The following is a 20,879-nucleotide window of genomic DNA, read 5'->3' as shown; positions in this document are numbered from 1 at the left end:
GGCCGCTGCCCATATCTTGCCAGGACGACACCAATCCATTCATTTAGACTCTCCGCATCCTACCCTGCAACCAGTTTTGCACCCACTTGATGGTCCTGCTGTTGAGCCCAATATCTTCCAGTTTTCTGATCAGTACCTTGTGGAATACCAGGACAAAGGCATTCTGGAAGTCAAAGTATATGATGTCAACTGCTTTTCTTGTCCAGGTGATGAGTCACCTGATCATAGAAAGAAATGAGGTTGGTCAGATTATACCTGCCTGCGATGAAGCCATGCTGGCTGTCATTCACTGTAATGCCTTCTGTAAGTTTGTCACACAGCCTCTTTGAATGCTTCTAGGATTTTCCCTGGAATAGAAGTTAAGCTAATAGGCCTGTAGTTTCCTGGGTCCTCACACTTCCCCTTCTTGAAGATGGGCACAACACTGGCCCTCTTCCAGTCCTCTCTAATTTCTCCAGAGGCCCGTGACTTTTGAAAGACCTTTGCCAGGGGCTCTGCAATTATTTCGGCCAGCTCTTGCAGAACTCTTGGGTGGAGTTCATCTGGTCCTGCTGATGTATATACATCTAATATCTTTAATTGATCATACATCAGTGCTATGGCAGTGGTGGGAACTGTGTCAATCCTGCCCTGCTCACTCTGTGCCCTACCTGACGTATGGTTCCCCTTTGGTCTTGTGAAAGACTGAAGTAAAGTAGTCATTTAGGAGTTCCATTTTTTCTGGAGTGCTAGTGACCGGGTATCCTGAGGCACTGAGCAGTGGCCCCATATTCTCATTAGTTTTCCTTTTACTCCCTATGTAGTTAAAGAAGGACTTCTTGTTGTCCTTGATTCTTGTAGCTTGTTTTAGTTTGGTTTCTGCCTTAGCTTGCCTAATCTGGTTTCTACAAGTGCAGGCCATTGTTAAGTAGTTTTCCTTAGAGGCTGTCCCAAGCCTCCATTGCTTGGATGCCTCTTCCTTTTTCTGTAAGAGGGCTGCAACTTCCCTGCTTAGCCAAGAGGGGTTGTTTTGTTTTTTTTTTGACCCGTCTGCTACTTTTTCTTCATAAGGAAATGGATTTTTCTCTGAGCCTTAATGATTGTGTCCTTAAGGAATGCCTATTCTTCTCGTTTACCTGTGGTCCTTGTTCTCTCAGGGCATTCTCTACTAGTGACCTGAGCTTATTAAAATGTTGCGCTTTTGAAGTCTAAGACTTCAAGCTTGGTATCTGTTTTGTCAGCCTTGCAACAGACTGTGAATGTAATGATTTCATGGTCACTATCACCTAAGATACTCTCTATGTTTAAGCTGGTCACAAGGTCATCCCCTTTGGCTAGGACCAGTTCAAGAAGTGCATTGCCTCTAGTTGGCCTGTGCACCTCCTGAGTCAAAAAAAGCTCTTCAGTGCTGGTCAGGAAGTATTGTGATCAATCTGAGCTAGCCGAGCATTCCTCCCAGGAGATGTCTGGGTAGTTGAAGTCACCCACAACAACCATGTCCTGTGCACATGCAGCCTCTGTTAGTTCAGCGGTGAACGCTAGATCAACTTCCTCCCCTTGGTTAAGTGGCCTGTAGTATACACCTACAGTCAGGTCTCTCTTGCTGGACCTCCCCCAGAGCTTAACCCAGAGCGTTTCAAGCTGTTCTTCTTTGGGGTTGATATCAGCCTGTAGGGAAGTGTACTGCTCTTTCACATAGAGGGTAATGCCTTCACCTCTCTTCCCTACCTGATCCCTTCTGTGAAGAATGTAGCCCTTTGTGCCTATGCTCCAGTTGTGAGAGGAGTCCCATCATGTCTCCGTGATCCCTATTAGATTGTAGGGCCCAGTGGAAAGCAGGAGGACTAGTTCCTCCTGCTTGTTCCCCATGCTTCTGGCACTGGTGTACAGGCACCTAAGTCCTTCTACTAAGGTCACTGGCTGCTTGTCGCATTGAAGGGGAGCTGTTTTTTCAGCTCCTGTAAGAGTGGTTTGCTTGTTTTTGTAACTATCTTATAGTTTTTAGCAAAGACTTTATATTATTTTCCCTTTTCTGTATAACTGCCGCGTGGCACTCTCACATTTATGTAACTTTGAAGTCGACTGTTAATCAAAATGAACACTTTGTACTTTTCTCCACTGGCATTAAGCTACACATGTGCATTCTGTAAATTTCATTTCTTATCTAGAAGTGTCATTTCTACAGAAATGAAACTTATGTAGAAAGTCTGTCTAGCAATAATTATGTAAAAGAAAATTATCCTATCTCTATATATGATAGTTAGTGTCATAGAGGCAGTCCAACAAACATCTATAAAAGAGGCAAAAAAGCAGAAAGCAGCAGAGACGACAACTGGAAAACTCTGTGGGCCTGATCACCCCGCAGACCGGTTCTCAGCCTCCCCGTCTGGGCGTATCCCAGCGAACACAAAGGCCTCAGAAATCCGACAACTGACAACGATTCACCGTGTTACAGTATTGCTTTGTATTTTCCATTCATGAGCCATTGACCAATTCTGGGACTTAAGGAGCCGGCAGCCGCACCTAGCTTTGGACTAGCTCCACTGTTGGAACGCAAGGGCTGGCTCTGGAACCTCGTGAACCAACGGACACCCTATAGAATATCCCATTCATGAGCTGTTGACCAGTTCTGGGACTATGGAGTCGGCAGCTGCTGGATCTGGAACCCCGTGAACCAACAGACCCCTTTAGTATCCAGCACACTGTAACTGAAGAAACATCGGAGACTCCACTTCTCGACTGCCTCTCATCGTAGATTAGACAGCATACCTACGCTCGCTATACTTGTATTTACTGCAACTTTGTTCCAACCGGCCTCCCCTCTTACTTATAAGAGGGTGAGGCCAGGTGAGTGAATAAAATCTTTTTATTTTACTCTATATCTACTCTGTAATAACTTTTATTACTAACATTCCATCTCGATGAGCCGTTGACCAGTTCTGGGACTTAAGGAGCCGGCAGCCGCACCTAGCTTTGGACTAGTTCCACTGTTGGAACGCAAGGGCTGGCTCTGGAACCTCGTGAACCAACGGACACCCTATAGATTAAGAGACACTAACTGCTTACTCTAAGTCGTCTACTTGTGCCAACTCGGCAAACCTCAAGGGCGGCTAAGAGCTACCTCAATTCCGCCCCACAAGCCGCGCGCTCGTACAACTCCACAAAGCCCGCGGCTCCCCTAAGCGGTGCCGGAGCTGCTAGCCCGGCATTTTGCCACAGTTTTCATTGTCAATGGAGCTTTCCTATATATTGGTCCCCAGGTGGGCTCCAGTTGGTGTTTCCCCATCCCCCTGCGATCTTAGTTTAAAGCCCTATCTTGGCTGAGAAAAGGGACTTAATGGCATCCACCTCACATGGAAAGGTCTCTCCCCAGGAGTCCTCCGTCCTTGATGTGGGCGCTGTGGTCCTAGAAGCCAAATCCTTCTCGGTGGCACCACCGTCGGAGATGCTGGTTTACCTCATTGTTGCCTCCTTGGACCATGCCTTGCAACAGGAAGCACAGAGGAAAAGACTACATGAGTCCCTGATTCTTTAAGCCCAGCTCCCAGAACCTTGTAGTCACTCATGACGTGGTCTGAATTGCTCCTGACTGTGTCATTTGTTCCCACATGCGTAAGGAGCACGGGGTAGTAATCTTTGGGCTGCACAAGCCTGGGGATCCTCTCTGTGACATCATGGATTCATGCCCTAGGGAGACAGCAGATCTCCTGTGCTGTGGGACCCAGGCAGCAGATCTCAGCAGGGAGTTGCCTACTGTGATTACCCAATGTCTTTTCCGGTTGCTCTGTTGCCTTGCAGCCTGCCTGGTGGTAGCTGTGGGTGTAGTCTCTGTGCTGCACTCGCTCCCAGCAATGCCAGGGCCCCAAATCAGTTCCCCAGCTGCACTGGAAGAGTTATTCCAGCAGTACAAGGTTTAATTCTGCATCACCTAGAACCAAAGGTGACTGTCTTCCATCCGTCTGTGTCAGGTCCCTTTTGTGTTGCCATCTTGCCATTTGAGCAATCCTGCAAAGAGTGGAAGTACCTGTCAATCTCATCCTCAGTGGCTCTGATTCCATGCAGTCTGCTAACCTCTGCCTGGAGTTCCCTCACCTGCCCCTCTGGGGCCTCAGTCTGGGCACATGTGGGACAGGTGAGAGGACCTGCCAGGCAAACTTTGTAGCCCTTCCCCTTTTTGCACTGCCATATGTGCAGACTCCCACACCCCCTCTCACACCCTAGCCACCTTCCCCCCACACACGGTCCACCACAAACCACTCACTCACACCACCCACATATCCACACACAGAGCCCCCTACAAACCTATACCTACCCCCTATTACCTCCACCCTGCACATTAGACAAGGGTAAGACATCATTTTAAGCTATTGTGTGATCACCTGTGTACATGACACAAACGTGTAAATCAGGATAAAAATATTTTTTGAAATTAAATTAATGAATGTTGTAGATTTTTGGAGTACAATTTGGTGTTTTTCTGGTTCTGAGATGGCAAGGGATTTTACCAAAAGGAGCATTTCTGGGGGCAAGGGGAGGGACTTCTGGTTGCAAAAGTTGGGGGTTAGGGGGTGGGACTTCTAGTCTCAAAATGATGATCAGTGGGCGGGGCACCTGTCAAGGGGTGGGTCTACCTATGTGGCCCTTGACATCTTGCCAAAACTCAGTAAGTGGCCCTCCACCTGAAATAATTGCGCACCCTTGCCCTAACCCCACTAATCCCATTGCCACCCTCAATCCCTATGCCTTTTAGTCAAGAATATCCTAAACCTGATGTTCATAATCCTGCAAATCTCTTAATCGACTTCCCCTTACAGGGATCTGGATTAGCATAAACAGGAGCAATTCAGACTGCTGCCTTTACTCTAGATTTCCCTGCTCCAGGTGCCCCCCCCCTTTTAATCCTGATACTCTCAATACAGACTGCCACTTTTAATCTAGTTTCCCCTAATCCTGATGCCCCCTACAATCCAATCTTTAGTTGAGGTTGCCCTAATGCTGATCTTCTCCCTTAATCCAGGTTGCTGTAAACCCAATTACCACCTTTAATCCCAGTACCCTAAACGCAGTTTTCCGCCCATAATCCTGTTGCCTTTAGTCCACAATGTGACCTTCCTTGAACTGCCATCCCTACTCCTAATGTCCCCCTTAAATTCATTTTCCCTTAATCCCTGTTGCCCACCTTGATCCCAGTTTCCCATTCCACATGTCCTCTGTGCCTGTGGTGATGTCATAGCCTGCAATGACAGAGGAGGGTTACACATGATGTATATTTCACATATAAGGTACAAACATACATCTACTCCTCCCAGAGAGGTATGCTTGTAATTATACGTGGGCACACAGATATTTCAGGCACGAGCATGTTCTTCAGCACAGAGTTCCAGGTGCATGTACATACACTGTAGGTATATATTCATCCAGGCAATGGGCGCACAGGCATTCCAGGCACACAAGTGTGGGCTCCCCACAGGTATTTCTGGTGGGTGTGTGTTTTCTGCTTCATATCCTCCAGGGTCTTCAGTGTCCTGGTCTGAGACCGGGGGAAGATGTCATAGCCCCTTCCCCAGGGTCGACCAACTTGTGTGGAGCCTGGGACCCTGGCATCTGGGCTCAGGACACCCCCACAGCACAGGCAGCAGCAACGGCAGCAGCACCAGGACAGTGGTGAGGCGTTGGGGTGGGCCACAGCTCAGCATCACCTCCACAGGATAGGGGTCACTCACAGCCAGGGCCTGTGGGGACACCAGATGCCTGGGTTTCCCTAAATGCTAGGAGGGCAGGGGAGGGGGCCTGGGTACATTACAGCTGGGGCAGTATTGGGTGTCCAGATGCCTGGGTTCCATTACCTGCTCCTCTGTGAGCCTGAAGGCGGTGGCAAAGTTGAAAGCTTTAGCTGAGTTGGGGATGATGGCCTGGAGGCAGCGGTCACCATGGGCCACAGTCCTAGGGGGTTTGGGGTGGGGTGAGAACCCAGGCATCTGGGCTTCCTGATTTGTCTGTGTACACTTAATTTGGGTGGGCATAATGGGCCACTGCCTTAATCTGGATTAATTCCACCCCACCCCAACATGCAAATGTGTGCTTAATCCAGATTAAATTGACCCAATGGGCTCATGCCTTGATCTGTATTAACACCCACCCTGCCTAATTTTTACATGCTTAATCCATATTAACTCCCATGTGTCCACACAATTCAGATTTAGTTTAATGAGCTCATGTCCTGGTTTGGATTAATTCCCTTGTGCAAATGGGTTTAGTCCAGATTAAACCTCCGGTGATGGGCGGGGCAAACTCCCAGACCTGGTCACAGTGCTGGCCCACCCACTTGTCTTTGGGCAAACTGCCTGTTCTACTTTCCTGCCCTGCCTTGTAAAATAATTAGGACGTTAATTAGGCCAGAGGCTACCCTTCAAGCACCCTGCTGTTCACAGGTGGCAAACACATAACACCAACCTCTCCTTATGTCTCCCATGCCTCTCAGATGTTTCTGTGAATTGTGCTATGCTCCAGCTGGGCCCAACTCAGCACAATGTTATGCCTCTCTCACGCTACCTTGTTCAGGGCCTCACACATACATCGCCCCTCCAACTGGGACCTCTACCACTCCGCCTGCTCTCATCAGGCTTTTCTCTCATGCCCCTTACCAGGCCACATTCACCCTGCCCTGCTCCTTAGAGCAACCACATAAGCCATCAGGTTTATGTCTGTTCTCCTTGGCCAGCCCTGGCACAGCCTTTTGGGCCTCTCCTGTGACCCTCATCTGTGTGGTGGCTAGGCAGTTAACCAAACACTGGGCTAACTCTGCCCCTAGCCCCTCAATGGGTAACACCCCCTCACCCCAGTCTCCTACTGGGGTCAGTGACTTGTCCCTTTCTCATGCGGCTCTCTCTATGCTGCCTCACTCAGCCTCAGGCCCACATGCATGGCAAGTATTATGGACACCCTCCTGCCCCTTCTGCGGGCAGAGGGAGACCCTGGCGCACATGACCCTTGAGTGCACCAGGCTGCAGCCCCTCCACCTCCAGAACCTCCTCCTGAGGTTTTGGTTGAATTTCATCCCCCACCTTTTTGTTTTTTGGGCACCCCATCCACCGCCCCACCAAGTCCCAGGACCTCCTGGTCAACCTTCTCCTGGCCTTGGCCAAGTGGGCCCTGTACTTGACCATGAAGGAGGCTCTAGCCAGGAAGGTGCCCAGAGACTCACTTGTCTGTGCACATTTCCAGGCGGGGCACCAGTGGGTGGCATCTACCAGCTTCTGGATGCCTTTGAGGACTGGTGGGTGCAGCCCAGGGGGTTCTGCTCAGTGACCCCTTTTAGGGAACTTACTTTCACATTTTTAATGTTTGACCCCTGCATCAACCCTATTCTGTTTTTGCTTTATTTGTCCCAAGGAATTAGTTATGTTATTCATTCGCTGGCCGCACACTGTAGGGGCCACTAGTTAGTTGGGTGGGCCTTGGGCTCACGGCATTTGGGTAACACAAATAGACAGGCCCACACGCAGCCTCAGGCACCCAAAAGCTTACCTGGGTGTCTCTGCCCTGTTCCTCATGGGGCCTTAACACACTAGTCCCCTCTCTGGTGCTCCAGGGTCTTACACCCCATGGGTTCAGGTGCCTCCCATGGGTGTGTCTGGCCCCACTACTCCCCGGGATCTTAAATCCCTACAGCCTCAGGTACCGCTCTCATGGGCGTGCCTGGCCCCACTACTCTCCAGGGTCTTACACCCCCAATGGACTCAAGTACCTCCTATGGGCATGTCTGGCCCCACTACCCACTCCGGGCTCAGGTGCCCCTCCCTGAGCATGCCTGGTTCTACTTCCTTCTTATGTTATAGCCCGTCAGACTGATGGGGGTGGGGTTTTAAGGCAGTCCTCCTCAGCTTTCACTGGGGAGGTAGTTGGCTTGGCATTTCTTGAGGACTCCTTTGCCATAAGGAGTCCCACCAGGCCTCCCTTCCTGGCAGGGTGCCATTTTCAGTCATATCCAAGTCCAGGAGCCTCCAGCCATCCCCATAGCTCCTGCTCTTACCTCCAAGTTGTTCCCTTGAGCAGTAGCACAGCCAAGCATTGTTACTCCCTTGGCTGCTGGCAGCAAACTGCTGCTTCAGCCCTGAGCCAGGATCTTAAAATGGCCGCCTCATCAGGATCTTAAAATGGCCTGTTGCTGCCTGCTCTTCTCCTTAAAATGGTTCCGGGGGGAGACTTACCCTGCTGCTCACACAGTAGGCTCGCTAAGAGCCTGCAATAGCCCTTAAGTGGTAAGCACCCCATTGGCGTTCTGCCTCAACTCCCTATGTGCATCCACGTGATCCAGATTCACCCCGTGGATTTGTGGCTCTGATCCCCCATGTCTGTTCCTTTTCTGTATTAAGTCAAGTGAATGCCCTGATTTGGATTAATCCATCTGGTGTGTATGTCTGCACATAATCCAGATGAACTCAAGGTTGCTCCCTGGTGAATCCAGATTAATTTGAGGCCACCTCTCCCATACCTGTCATAGGCGCAGCAAGTGTTGTTATGCACAGTGGTATCGGCACCATCGGGCAGCAGCCAGTGGAAAATTGGTGCCTGGCACAACCAGCTCTGGCCCCAGTGTGACACTGCCACATAGCCACAGCCTGCATTGAAATCCCCCAGCAGCAGTGTGTCCTGCGGGCAGGGGGTCAGGACACTTGGTTCCATCCCTGGACCCGTGAGTTCCCTTCCTGGGATCACTTGGTCCTCAGGGATCACTGGGTTCCCTCTCCAGTGTGGGGCCCAGACGCCTGGCTTCCGTTAGTTACCACTCCTGGTAAGTGCTGAGGCCTAGCAGTGGACTGATCAGTGCCCTATAGGTCCCAGCGCCCATGGACCTGTGGAGAGGGGGAGCCACTGAGAAGCCAGGCTCCAGGCTCCCACTGCTTTCAAGCCCTAGAGCCAGGTCCATGGCCAGGGAACCCAGGTGTCTGGACTCCCACCTGTCCAGGGCCTGGAGCAGGGTGGGCACAGCTGTGCCCTTGGCATCTGTCACCTCCTGCGGAACCATCACATCACACCAGGCCACGATTTGGAGTGTCAGTTAGCATATTTTGCATATTCAAATCCACGACCCTACAACAGTCCCTTGTCTGGGCCTGCAGAAATCACCTGCCCCTGCCCAGTCTATGTGCATATAACTTTCACCTAATGTTTAAACCCTCAAATCACGACTCCCCTTGATATGCACATTTAACTCAGGCCCCAGATCTCCAGAACTCTACACAGTTTAACCCAGGGGCCCAGATCCCCTGAACCCCTCCAATCACAGCCCCCTGCATCTATCCTTTATTTTATCATTTGCATATTTTAAATAGCCACCTATGTCCTAGTAGACCCTGTTTGCATATAATTAGCATGTTTACATTCTGGTCCCCTTATCTCCCAGCCCTGGAAAGTCACAACCTCCACCGTTCTCCTCTTAGCATGTCTTTTGCATATTCAAACCACCCCTGGTATTTCCTGAACCCCCTGACCGAGTTCAGTTGTTTTAAATTTTGCATATTTAAATTAAGCCCCCCATTTCCTGAACCTCAGCCTACAACCTCATCCCTTGTGATTAGCATATAATTTCCATACTGACATCCAGGCTTCCTCGATCTCCTACCCCCTGGACTCCGGAGGTCCCTCCTGCACTTGGATCCCCACACCTTGATGAGGCATCCATGATGGGCTCCTGCTGGGCCTTGGCGGGACCGAAGCGCTGGTTGTTGAAGGTGCAGACCCGGATTGGGTCCTGCTCTGCCCCCACCTGCACTCCCAACCGGGCCAGGACCAGGAGCAGGGGAAGGGGCAGTGGGGGATGGCGTGCGGACGGGGGGGGGGGCCCATGGTGGGCGGGCACGGGGGTGAAGCCCAGGCGGACAGACACATGAGCTGCTGTAGGGGCACAAGATGGAAGGACCTGAGTCAGGTGCAGACAGAAGGTGCTGGTAGCTCTGAAAGGAGACGCTGTGACCCTCAGTGGGCTTGTGTGCATGTGGCAGCACCTCCTACGTGTCTGGCTGGGGGGGCAGGACTTACATGGGGGAGCCTGACCTCCCCCTCCACAGGTGAGGGGAGGGGGTGCGGGGAAGCTGGGATGCGGCTGTGACGACCTCTTGCCCTGGTGTGACATCACTCCTGTCCTTCTGCATGAGGTGGCCCAGAGGCTGATCGGACTCAGCTGTTATGTCACAGTGGGAATTGAAGGGGGGTGATATCATCACACAAATGCCTCTCATTGTAATGTCAGAACAGAGTCCAGTGAGGCCAAGAGCACAGGGCTGCGATGTCTCGTGGCCACTGTAATGTCACCAAATGGGCTATGTCACTGGGGGGGGGGGGGGGTTGACGGTGACATCACCAACACCTGACATAACATCAACCCCCAGTTAAGACATCATCAATGTTCTCTACAATAATGACACCACCCCACAGGCTGTAGCTGAAGCCGAGACATTCCTTCCACATCCGAGACCTCCATAGGCGTCAGAAATGGCTCTTCGTGCCAGCTCCACCCGCCTATGACTCTTCTCTCGACCTGGGCCCGTTCTGCTCTCTATGGTCACTGGCACTCCGCTTCGCCGCGTTTCGACGACTCTAGGTCCTCCAACAGCTGCAGACCGTCGCCTTACTTTACAACAGAAACGTGCGGAAGAAAAGGGAATGCGACGGTGGGGTGGCTGTGGTACTTTACGACTGCTGCTGCAGTGGCAGCGCCAGGGCTGGGCGTACTTTACGGTAGTTGGGTGGCATTTGCGACACCCCCTCGTGGCAGTGGCAGTGGCAATTGATGGCCTCGCCTCTTCGCGGGGGTGGGGCGACCGATTCACTACAGCGGGGAGTCGCAGCCGGCGGAGCTTTACGGCCTTAAGGGGGCAAGGTAAGGGAGGGGCGCTTGGACTCGTGGCGGGGCGGGATCTCCAGTAGGGACTGGGGGGCTTTTGAAGAGGGGCCGGGCCTGGCCGTGACCCTTCGTGCGCCTTCTCCACAGGAGCATCGTCACAGCCCCGGGGGGCGGCCAGAGCCCCTCCACCCCCATTCCCGCTGGCCCCTGGGCTGGGACAATGCCTCTAGAGGTATCGTGGCCCTTCCCGCCGGCTCCCGGGCTCCCCTGGGCCCTGGCCAGCCGCCTCATCATGGGGCTGGTCGGCACATATAGCTACTTCTGGACTCGTGAGTGTCCCACCTCTCCAGCACCTCTGGTACCTTCTGACCCCCCGATCCCTCCCTTGGGACCCCCTGATCACTCCCTGATCCCCTGGCAATCTCCTACCACTGCTTGGGGAGATTCCAGAAACCTGTCTCAGTATCCCCCTCCTTGTAGCCTCCCCCATCAGCCCCTGTTCCCCCTTGCTCTGTGACCAGCCCCCACCAGGGATGGGGAACCCTTCTTGGATTGATCTTGTTCCCCACCCCCCCGCCAACCCAATGACCTCTTATCCCCCCCCAGCCCTATCATAGTGCTCTGCCCCCCCATATTTGTGCAGGGTGTATGAACCAGCTGCAGGTCCACAACAAGGAGGTTCTGTATGAGCTGATTGAGCGGCGTTGCCCAGACACTCCCCTTATCACCATCTCCAACCACCAGTCCTGCATGGATGACCCCCACCTCTGGGGTATGGGGCTAGTGGGTGATGCTGGAGGCTTGTGGGGGAGGGGGGAAGTTGATTCCTTCCCTACCAGCTCCATAGGAATGACCCTCATCTCTGGGGTACAGGGCCAGGGGGTCGAGGGGGAGGCAAGGTGTTTCTGGGTGGGATGGTTCCTCATTGCTCCCTACCACCAGCTGTATAGTATCATCCCTGTTTCTGGGGGTATGGAGTTTGTGGGGCACTGGGAAATCATGGGGGGCTCATTTCTTACCACCAGTCCTATAGGAATGACCCTCCCCCCATCTCCTGGGTACAGAGCTGCTGGAAGCTGGGACATTGTGGAGGGGGGCTGACTCCTTACTGCTCCCCACCTCCATTTCTAGGGCATGGGGTTTGATGGCTGGGGGTGTGTGTGGGGGGGCTACCTCCTCACAGATGCGGGGTGCCCCCTTCTGTGGGGTTGGAGAGCGGCTGGTTGGGGTTCCACTGCCCCCCCACAAAAAAAACAACAACAACCCAGAAGGGAATTGCGTGGGGCTTCCCCCTCACATATCCCCCTCCTTTCTCCATCCAGGCATCTTGAAGTTGAGACATGTTTGGAACCTGCCGAAGATGCGGTGGTGAGTTGTGGAGGGCTGTGGGGGGGGCTTCAGGGGCACCCCAGACTTGAGCTGGATCCAGCTGTCCTGACCCCCCTCACTCCGTACCCCTCCTCAGGACTCCCACAGCTGCAGACATCTGCTTCACCCAGGAGCTGCATTCACGCTTCTTCAGCCTGGGGCGCTGTGTCCCTGTCTGCCGAGGTGGGGGGCAGGGCAGTAGATGGGGTTTGGGGGGCATGGGGCAGTTGGGGATATGTGGGCTGAGGGAAGTTGGTCTCATTGGTGTAGAGAAGTGGGGCCTGGGGGTGTTTGCGGGGGTGGGGCTAAGGGTTTAGTGGATTATCCCTGTCCATCATGTGTTTGTTGTTTGTCTGTCTGTCTCCCCCCCCGCCCAATTCCCTGACTATTCCTACTGTAGGTGATGGTGTATACCAGCGGGGCATGGACTTTGTCTTGGAGAAGCTGAATCGGGGAGATTGGGTCCACATCTTCCCTGAGGGTAATAAGGACCTGGGGGGGATTCAGGGGGGCAAGGGGCTGGGATGCTGGAGGGCCAGTCCGGGACTTGCCCTGTAGGGTGGAAAGTTAAAGTGCTCCCTCTAGGAGGGTGTGGGAGGGCTTGGGGCAGTAGGGGGTGGTGTGTGGGGCTGGATGGGGTGGCTGGAGGCAGAAGGGGGATACCCTTAAGGACTGGTTCTGGGGGGCAGCAGATTGGGGGCCCTTCAGTCCCCCCAACCTACCTCCCCCTCCCCATAGGAAAGGTGAACATGAGTCAGGAGTTCATGCGCTTCAAGTGGGGTAAGTCCAGGGGACTGGGGTGGATGGAGGGCAGCTAAGGGCTGGGCACCCCGACACCTGACTTCTGACATCAAATCCCTGCAGGGATTGGGCGCCTGCTGGCAGAGTGCCACCTGCACCCTATTATCCTGCCACTGTGGCATATAGGTGAGTTGGGGGGTGGGGGGCATCTGGCTCCCCTCACACCCCAGGACCTCATGGGGCCCTGGGGGGAGGGAGCAGTGGCACCTTTTTAACCCCTTCATTTCTGGGTAGGGATGAGTGATGTGCTGCCCAACGCCCCCCCTTACATGCCCCGCATTGGGCAGGTGAGTGCTGGGCTTGGACACCTGGGTTCTCTAGGGTGTGAGAGCTAGGGGGCACTGGGAACCCAGACAGCAGGGTTCTCTGAGAGAGGGGTAGGGGCTGATGGGTCAGAGCAGGGGGCCTGGGAACCCCAGCACCTGAGTTCTCTGGACAGGGACCAGGCTCAGGGGGGTGGGAGCACTACCCTCACTGCCCACCTGTGTGCGCATGCTGCCCCTCCCCAGCGGATCACTGTTCTTATCGGGCAGCCATTCAGTGTCCAGCCCATCCTGGAGACCCTCCGGGCTCAGAACAAGTCAGCGGTGAGTGAATTTGTGGTGGGGAGGCCCTCTGAACCCCAGAATGGTGGCTGCAACCTTGATTGGGGGGGGGGCGCTCAGTTCCCTGGGGGGTGTCTTAGGGAATGCTGGGCACAGCCAGGTTCTGACCACCCCCTGCCTCCCCCAGGTGGAGATGCGCAAGGCACTGACTGACTACATCCAGGCTGAGATCCAGAGCCTGAAGAGCCAGGCTGAGCATCTACACCAAGCCCTGCAACCCCCTCGGTAGTGCAGGAGTAGGGCTGGGGGCACTCCCACATCAGACCTTCCCAGCTTCCCCCATGGAGCCAGCTAGGCTCTAGCAGAGGAAGCAAGCTGCCCTGGGGCATAACGGGAGAATCCTGTGCTGCCTCCATCTACTATACCCTGAGGGATGATGGGAAGCTTTCCCTTGGGAAGCTGCTGCAAGGGGTGATGGAACTTCCCTTCTGCTGTTACAAGGGATGGTGGGAAAATGCCCCCTTTCCCCCATTTGATTACTGCAGGGAGGTCCTGGTGGTTTGTGGGTGCTGTGACCCTAGCCCAAAGAATGGAATACTCCCTTCCCCTAGAGCAGGACTCCCAACCCCCTGCATTCCAGACCCCTCCCCCTTTTAATCAGGACAGATACCTTAAACGTGGGTATCCTGGGAGCTCTGATCACTGTCATCCCTACAGTGTTTGCAAAGTGTTCTGGGTAATGGGGGTGCATTTCCCTTCCCTAAAACTTGTCCTGCTCAGTAAGGTTGAACCCCGCCCCCCAAATGGGGAACTGGACTTCTTCTGTGCTCTCCCCCAGCTTCCTGTAGGGTCTGAGGACTGCAGCCCACTCCAATCTCTGTCTCCTTTTGTTTTTATAGTGTGATTTTTTCCAATAAAGAAAGAAGCTCCCCCCTCTCCTGTGTGAGACTGGGGGTAGGGAGGGGGCTGGGGTTGGATCTTGGGATGGGGTAGGGAGCAAGGCTAAACAGGTTTAAGTGGGGGGGAGGGCAGGTCTCTTCCCCTCATTGACCTGGCCCCGCCCTCGGCCCCTGGGTTGGGAACTGTGAGGGCTGTGTCCTGGAAGCTGCAGGGACTGGGTTTATAAATTGGGGTTAAAGAGGAGGGGGCTTATTGGAGGCGGAGCTCCGAGACCGAGAAGCCGGGGCCTTAGGACGCCAGGCAAGTGACTGATGGGAGCGGAGCCTCACGGGAGGGTACTCAAGGAAGGGCGGTGCCGCCCTAAGGCGGAAGGAGGGCTCTACAGGGGGTAGAGCTTTGAGACATCCACCCTGCTTGAAAGATGCTTTATCATTGGCTGGTGGAAGCGAGGCCCTGTCTTCTATTGTACCAGTCTGTCCTGCGTCCTATTCTGTCATTGGCTAGCGGGCCGCATCGCGTCCCCGCTCTCTCATTGGCCGGCTTCCATCTTCAGTCCCTCGGGAGATGGGGGGACACTCATCGCCCGCCGGGCTCTGGTCGGCCAGCTGGCATGACCCTCAGTCTGAGCGCGGCCTCTCTGCCATCAGTCCCACCTTACCACCCACCTGCTCTGCAGTTGGCTGGGAGGTAATATCGCCGTTCGACCTCTCATTGGCCAACTGATGCGCGCCTCGCAGTCCTATTGACTCCCATATCCCTCTCCCTTTTGCCGGCCTAGAGCCTTCCCATTGGCCCTTCCTTCCAGTTGGCCGGCTGCTCAGGGAGGCGGGTCCTGTGTTTCCATTGGTCATTGGCGCGGAAAGGGGCGGGTCCTGCGCTCTAATTGGCAGCCTTGATCATGAGACTCCGGGGTGCGGACACTGTTTGGGACTGCGCTCTATGATGGTGGCCGTTCTGGTTTTGTTGCTGGTGGCTTTGGCGCCCGGGGTGGTGCGGGCTGACCAGGTCCCGCTCCTGGCTTGGTCCAGCCGCAGGTTCGGGGTGGCTTGGGGGTGGGGGCCGGAAAGGGTTGAGCTGGAGGTAGTAGGGCCGTGATGGGAGGGAGGGAAAAGGGTTGAGCCGCGGGGTAGGAGGTAGCTAGGAGAGGTGGGGGCTGGGAGGGCGCTGTGGGGTTACCTGAGGGGGGGGAGGGGCCCTAGGGGGCAGGAGAGGAGGTGCTGAGGGGGCTGTGATGGGGCTTAGTGAGGCTTCAGGTATGAGGGGGTTAAAGCCCCAACTGCTCCCTTAACTGCTCTCCCTCACAGTGAACTGTGGCCCCCTGCGGCTATCAGCTCTGAGGGCCATGTGGTGACAGAGCCACAGCTCCAGGCCTTGTTGGGGCCTGCCCTGGACCAGGGGCCTCGCAATGTCCTGCTCTTCCTGCAGGAGAAGGTGGGCTACCCCATGGCTCTCTAGAACCCTCCAAAGCCCCTGGGGATCCTCTCAGACTCCTGCTGTCTTGTCCCCAGGGCTATCCTTGAAGGCGGGGGGAGCTGATTGGAGCAATTGCCCTAGCCCTGTGATGGGGGGGGGGGGGGGGGGGGGGGCTATGGAGCCGGGTGGAGTGGCATAGCAAATCTGCTCTGCTGTTTGCTGCACATCTGGGTACTGTCCCCCTGCTGAATCCGGCATATCCAGCTGCTTGCTTCCCCCCCCCCCCGACTTTGTCACATCCGGGTTCAGAACCCTGCACAGGTTGATTTGCCCCAGGGCCCTGCACCCTGCTTGGGTTGTTTCTGCCTGGCCCTACCCCCAGCTCTCTTTAAGCTCTCCCAGCCCCCTTTCCAGCAAAGCCTCTCCCAGGGAGACCTCTTCTCCCCCCCACCCCCCCAGAAGTTCCCTGTCTTGCCTTTTGTGGGGTCTAAGGTGGCCCCAGTTCCCTGGTGGGGGGGGGGTGGAGGGTTGTGGTGCTGGGCGTATCTGCCTCATTCCTTAAAAGAGGAAGGGAGTCTAGTCTGCTCTCCCTCCCCCATTGCTTGTCTGGTCATATAACCTGTGACCGTGACAATCTCTCCTCCCTGTGACCTTGCCTCTCCCCCCACACTTACTCATCTTGCCCCCCAACCCTTTCACCGCAAGTCATTCTCTCCATGGGGGAGTTGTGCCCAAAGGAGCCTCTCAGTTTGCTTCCTTCCTGTCCCTCACAGCTGAGCGTGGAGGACTTTACAGCCTATGGAGGTGTCTATGGCAACAAACCGGACAGTGCCTTCCCCAACTTGGAGGTGAAGGAGTGGGCAGGGCCTGTGGGTCAGGAGTGAGGGGTACCATGGAGCTATGGGAGTCCTGTGGGTTGGGAGTGAGAGGCTGTTGGAGTGAGATTGGGGTCCCTGCCCCCCATCCCCCTCCATCTCTCCTCCCAGGGGGCACTATCAGATGCAGGCTCAGCACTTGTGCTGCCAGCGGTGGAAGGGGAAGCTGCGGGGGCAGTGCCGCTGCTGCTGCGGGAGCACCTGGGGGCCGGGCCCCTTCTTGTCGACCCCCCAACCCTGCGCCAGCTGCGTCTCAATGCCAGTGTCCCTGCCCTGCTGCTCGTGCGCCTGCCGTATGCTACCGGGTATGTACCTTACAGCCAGCCATAGGGCCCCCCCCTCGGATCTACTGGAGTCCCCCCATGGCCAGCTTGAGCCAACTCAGATCTTTGCAGTCAGTTTCTGCACCCTCTGCCTCCACCCCAGCAGTGTAATCCTCTTAACCTCTCAGAAATCCACCCCCAGTTTTCCCCTCTACCATGCGTGCGCACACACCTGAGTATCCAGCCAGCTTGTGGGCCCTCCTTTACCCAGGACTCCCCACATGTTGCCCACAATTTACTTAAGTCAGTCTGTACTTCTACATCTCTCCCAGGCCCCTTAGATGTTCCCTACAGCATTGTAACCAACCTCAGCTCCATAGACCCCGCCGCAAACCTGTACTCTCATGATCCACCTCTCCTATGGCCAGCCTTTATGGGGCTGCAGTCTCCCCACAGTCAGTATGTGCTTCCAACACCCTCTCCATCTACCCCCGAAGTCGGTCTGTCATCCCTCCAGCCCATAATATCTCCATAGCTCCCTCACAATGCTCCAGGGCCTCTCTTCAGGTAGTTTGCACCACTTTGATCTTCTGGCTGACCTATATCCCCCATCCCTGTCCTGTTTCTCCTTTAGCTGCCCTTTGGCCCTGGGGAGGTGCTGACCTCCTCATGCGCCACCCCCCCAATTTCTGGGTCTCACCCCCCAGGAGGACACTGACCTCCTCACCTCACCACAACAGTCAGGGTTCATGTGAGGCTGGAGGGAGTTGCTGATCCTCTGCACTGTACCCCCTTCAGGTCCAGCCTTATGGCCCCCAAGGAGGTGCTGACAGGCAATGGTGAGTCCATACCCCTCCAACTTTGGGGTGGGATGAGGGAGCTGAGGAGATTCTGGGAACAGCTGGGGTGTTTGGAAGGGGTGGGGCAGGGATTTCCTGCCTTTCACAGGATCTGCTGCCCTAGATGAGGTGATTGGACAGGTGCTCAGTGCCCTGAAGGAAGAGGATGTGCCCTACACAGCCCTGCTGACAGCCCCACGGCCCTCACGGGTATGTACCCTCATCAGATTCAGCCCTCTGAGGGTTACCGCATCACCGTTGCATGGCATGTCCTGGGCTCCCTCTCCTTGCACAAGGAGGAGAGAACCCAGGCATCTGGGCTGCCAGCATCATCCCCACCAAGAGTGGGAGAGAACTCGGGTGTCTGAGCTCCCAAAGAATATGGGTATCTTCCTCTTGCTGAGTTCTGGGAAAGAACCCAGGAGTCCTACACCCACACTTCTGACCCCTGCCCCTACAAACTGCTGAGAGAAAGGACCCAGATGACTTGGCTCTCACTTCTGCCTGCTGCCCCATCCTCAGCACAAGTGCTGGGAGAGAACCCAGGCATCCAGATTTGACACCTGCTCCCTCCCACAGGTGCTGCGGGAAGTGTTGGGCACAGTCCCTGGGCCCTTGGGGCGGCAGCTGCTGCAGACAGGGCCGGAGCCAGTGTACCCCCCCCTGCAGTTCCCATCTGGCGCTTCCCCCCTCCTTCTGTTCTGGGCCCAGAACCTGTCAGTGGTGCGAGATGGGGTTTGGCGGGACCTGACTGATGACACCTTTGGCCCCCATGCCATTGTTAACGTGTCAAGATCCAGCTGGGGCCCCACTGAGGCTAGGTAAGGGACATCTGGGGGCTGGTGGTGGTGGTGTTCAGGTGGGGGGGGGACACTGCAGGGGTCTTACTCTGTCTTTTCCATTTACCGCCCCGCCCAGGCTGGTGCTGGACTACAAGGTGGTTTTTAATAGTTCTCTGACCATCATGTGAGTATTGAGGGGGCAGCTGGGGGGCACTTCCTTGGCCTGGTTTTAGGGGAAGGCAGTGTGGTGGGGGTCATGAGGGTGTGGAGGGGCGAGTCAGGAGCGAAGAGCACCGATGTCTGTCTATTTGTCTACCCTCTGACTTGCTTGTTCATTTGCGGCAGGTTTTACATGACCAACAAGTGGTTCCCGGTGTCGGGCCGGAACTGGTCGTCACTGGAACGGGTGGAGATAGTGGAGGGCGGAGCAGCGGCACCAGCCGCCTTTGATGTCTCTGGGGTCTCAGTCCCAGCCCTTTACTCCTGGCACTGTGGCCGCCTGGGCACCATGGGGCTGCTCACACCCCACACCCATGCCGACCCAGCCGCTGCCCGCTGGCAGCTGCTGCTGCATGACATCCAGGTGCCCAGATGCTTGGGTTCTCGGGGGGGGGAGGCTGGGAGCCTGGGTTCTCTGGGTGGGTTGTGGCCTGGGGGTGAGCACCCAGGCAGTTTGGGTTCTCTGGGAAGGGAGTGGGCTTGGGGGTGACAGCAGGCTGCTTGAATGCCCGTTTCTGGGTGGGGTGAGAGCAGGCACTGAGGAGAGTTATCTGGGAGCCCAAACACCAGGGTTTTCTGTGGGGGTAGGGGCTGTGGGCTAGCAGTGGGGTGTCTGGATGCCTGGGTTCTGTGGGTCAAAGTGGTGGAGCCTGAACATCTGGGTTCTGTGGCTTTACCCCTCTATTCCCTGTTCCCTCCTCCAGCTACAGGCATTCAACGTGACAGGGCGGCGCTTCTCCTATGCCAGTGACTGTGCTGGGTTCTTCTCTGCACCTGTGTGGATGGGGCTGCTCCCGGGTGCCCTCCTGGCCACTGTCCTGGCCTATGGGCTGCATATGTTGCTGGGTCTGCGTGCCATGGACCGCTTTGATGACCCCAAGGGGCCCTCTATTGCTGTGCCCCAGACTGAGTAGGAGTCTGCTGTACCTATCCAACCCTGGCCTGGGGTCCCTAACTCCCCCTCTCCCCTTTTTTTCCTGTGCCAAGGTACTTGTAGCCTGGCAGTGGGGTACTTTAAGCTCTCCTTAGCTTGTAGTCCCTAATCGTTTTCCTAACCCCCCTGCCCAGCCAGGCCTTGGAGTCCCAGGCACTGCTACCCCCAGCCCTTCTTCATCTTGCTCTGGGATCTATACCCCCTTGCTGCTCTGTCCTGGGGTATCTAGTTCCTGCCTCTGCACTGGGCGTCCTGACCCCTTTTGAGCTCAGCTCTGGGGTCCCTGATTACCCTCTAGCTGTTCCCAGTTTGGGCCTGGGGTCCCTACATACCCTCACCCCAGCTTAGCAGTTGGGGGTTCCCCTTCCCCCTTCAGGTGGGGTCCCTGATTAAAATTCTTCCTCAGCAGCCTGTCTGCCTTTAGAATTCCTGATACCCTCCCCTTATTCCCTGCCTGGGCTTGGGGTCCCTATAACCCCCCCAACGATCCCCCACCTTAACTGTGGGGTTTCTGCTGCCCTTCAGTCCGGCTCTGGGGTCCCTGATTTTCCCCATTCACTACCCCAGCCTGGCTTTGGTCCCTCCAAACACCCCTGGCCCATGTGTGGAGTCTCTGCCACCCTTCAGCCCAGCTTTTGGGTCCGTCTGTGTGTCCCCTGCCCCCCAGCCTCCTTAGCTTTCTTCTGGGGTCCTTGCCCTGTGCTGCATACTAGTCCTGGGGTCCCTCAACCTCCTCCACACCCCCCAGCTCCTCACTGTGGCTCCAGGTGGGGCCTTGACCCCTTTCTTCCTTAGTGATTCTGCACCCTCTGCCCTTCTATCTGTTTCCTGGGGCTGTTGCTGTCCTCGCCCCTTTAGGCACCTAGGCTGCTGCCTCTTTAAGTGACAGGGTGACAGGGTAGTCACCCCTAAACCCTCCCCTCTGCCCTGGGGGGCTGGACCCCCTCATTTGGGGGTGGCCTTTGGGATCAGTCTATGATCTGCCAGTGACTCATCTGCTGGGAGGGGGTCCCCTCACCTCGGGTCACCCCTAGACCTGCCCCTTCCTGGTTATTTATTGCAGCCTTGTGTGTGTGGGGCACCCTAATAAATAGGGTCTGGTCGTAGTCTTGCCT

General features: G+C 55.5%; 2 protein-coding genes and 1 long non-coding RNA gene across 11 annotated transcripts; 2 read left to right on the top strand and 1 right to left on the bottom strand.

The window, feature by feature from the left end:
* Positions 1-1,036: 1,036 nt before the first annotated feature.
* On the bottom strand, positions 1,037-10,269 carry LOC149858467 (uncharacterized). Its single transcript, XR_016443948.1, has 3 exons — positions 10,021-10,269; positions 5,159-5,213; positions 1,037-3,984 (listed from the first exon to the last, which is right to left on the bottom strand). It is a non-coding gene; the product is annotated as an uncharacterized LOC149858467 (long non-coding RNA).
* Positions 10,270-10,406: 137 nt separating this feature from the next.
* Positions 10,407-14,475, top strand: TAFAZZIN (tafazzin, phospholipid-lysophospholipid transacylase). Of its 8 annotated transcripts, XM_090060886.1 has the most exons (11): positions 10,722-10,861; positions 10,973-11,154; positions 11,469-11,597; positions 12,148-12,193; positions 12,291-12,376; positions 12,594-12,674; positions 12,932-12,973; positions 13,058-13,120; positions 13,229-13,281; positions 13,504-13,581; positions 13,727-14,475. In XM_090060886.1, the coding sequence occupies exons 2-11, from the start codon at positions 11,046-11,048 to the stop codon at positions 13,826-13,828; spliced, it is 789 nt and encodes a 262-aa protein (XP_089917012.1). In that variant the 5' UTR covers positions 10,722-10,861; positions 10,973-11,045; the 3' UTR covers positions 13,829-14,475. The 8 variants fall into 8 exon arrangements, with proteins under 8 accessions (XP_089917010.1, XP_089917011.1, XP_089917009.1 ...); XM_090060882.1 differs by lacking the exon at positions 10,973-11,154 and having other exon boundaries at positions 10,430-10,861; positions 13,528-13,581; XM_090060881.1 differs by lacking the exon at positions 10,973-11,154 and having other exon boundaries at positions 10,438-10,861.
* Positions 14,476-14,630: 155 nt separating this feature from the next.
* On the top strand, positions 14,631-20,870 carry ATP6AP1 (ATPase H+ transporting accessory protein 1). Of its 2 annotated transcripts, none has more exons than XM_090060824.1 (10): positions 14,631-15,473; positions 15,744-15,870; positions 16,626-16,700; positions 16,839-17,032; positions 17,789-17,829; positions 17,939-18,039; positions 18,409-18,650; positions 18,748-18,795; positions 18,957-19,194; positions 19,535-20,870. In XM_090060824.1, the coding sequence occupies exons 1-10, from the start codon at positions 15,379-15,381 to the stop codon at positions 19,742-19,744; spliced, it is 1,371 nt and encodes a 456-aa protein (XP_089916950.1). In that variant the 5' UTR covers positions 14,631-15,378; the 3' UTR covers positions 19,745-20,870. The 2 variants fall into 2 exon arrangements, with proteins under 2 accessions (XP_089916950.1, XP_089916951.1); XM_090060825.1 differs by having other exon boundaries at positions 14,657-15,473; positions 17,954-18,039.
* Positions 20,871-20,879: the final 9 nt, after the last annotated feature.

This window comes from Crocodylus siamensis, chromosome 8 (genome assembly GCF_052110815.1).
Source record: "Crocodylus siamensis isolate JL-2025a chromosome 8, ASM5211081v1, whole genome shotgun sequence".
Taxonomy (NCBI): Eukaryota; Metazoa; Chordata; order Crocodylia; family Crocodylidae; genus Crocodylus; species Crocodylus siamensis.
The sequence above is the reverse complement of the archived record's forward strand: the minus strand, read 5'-3'. Positions and strand labels throughout refer to the sequence as shown.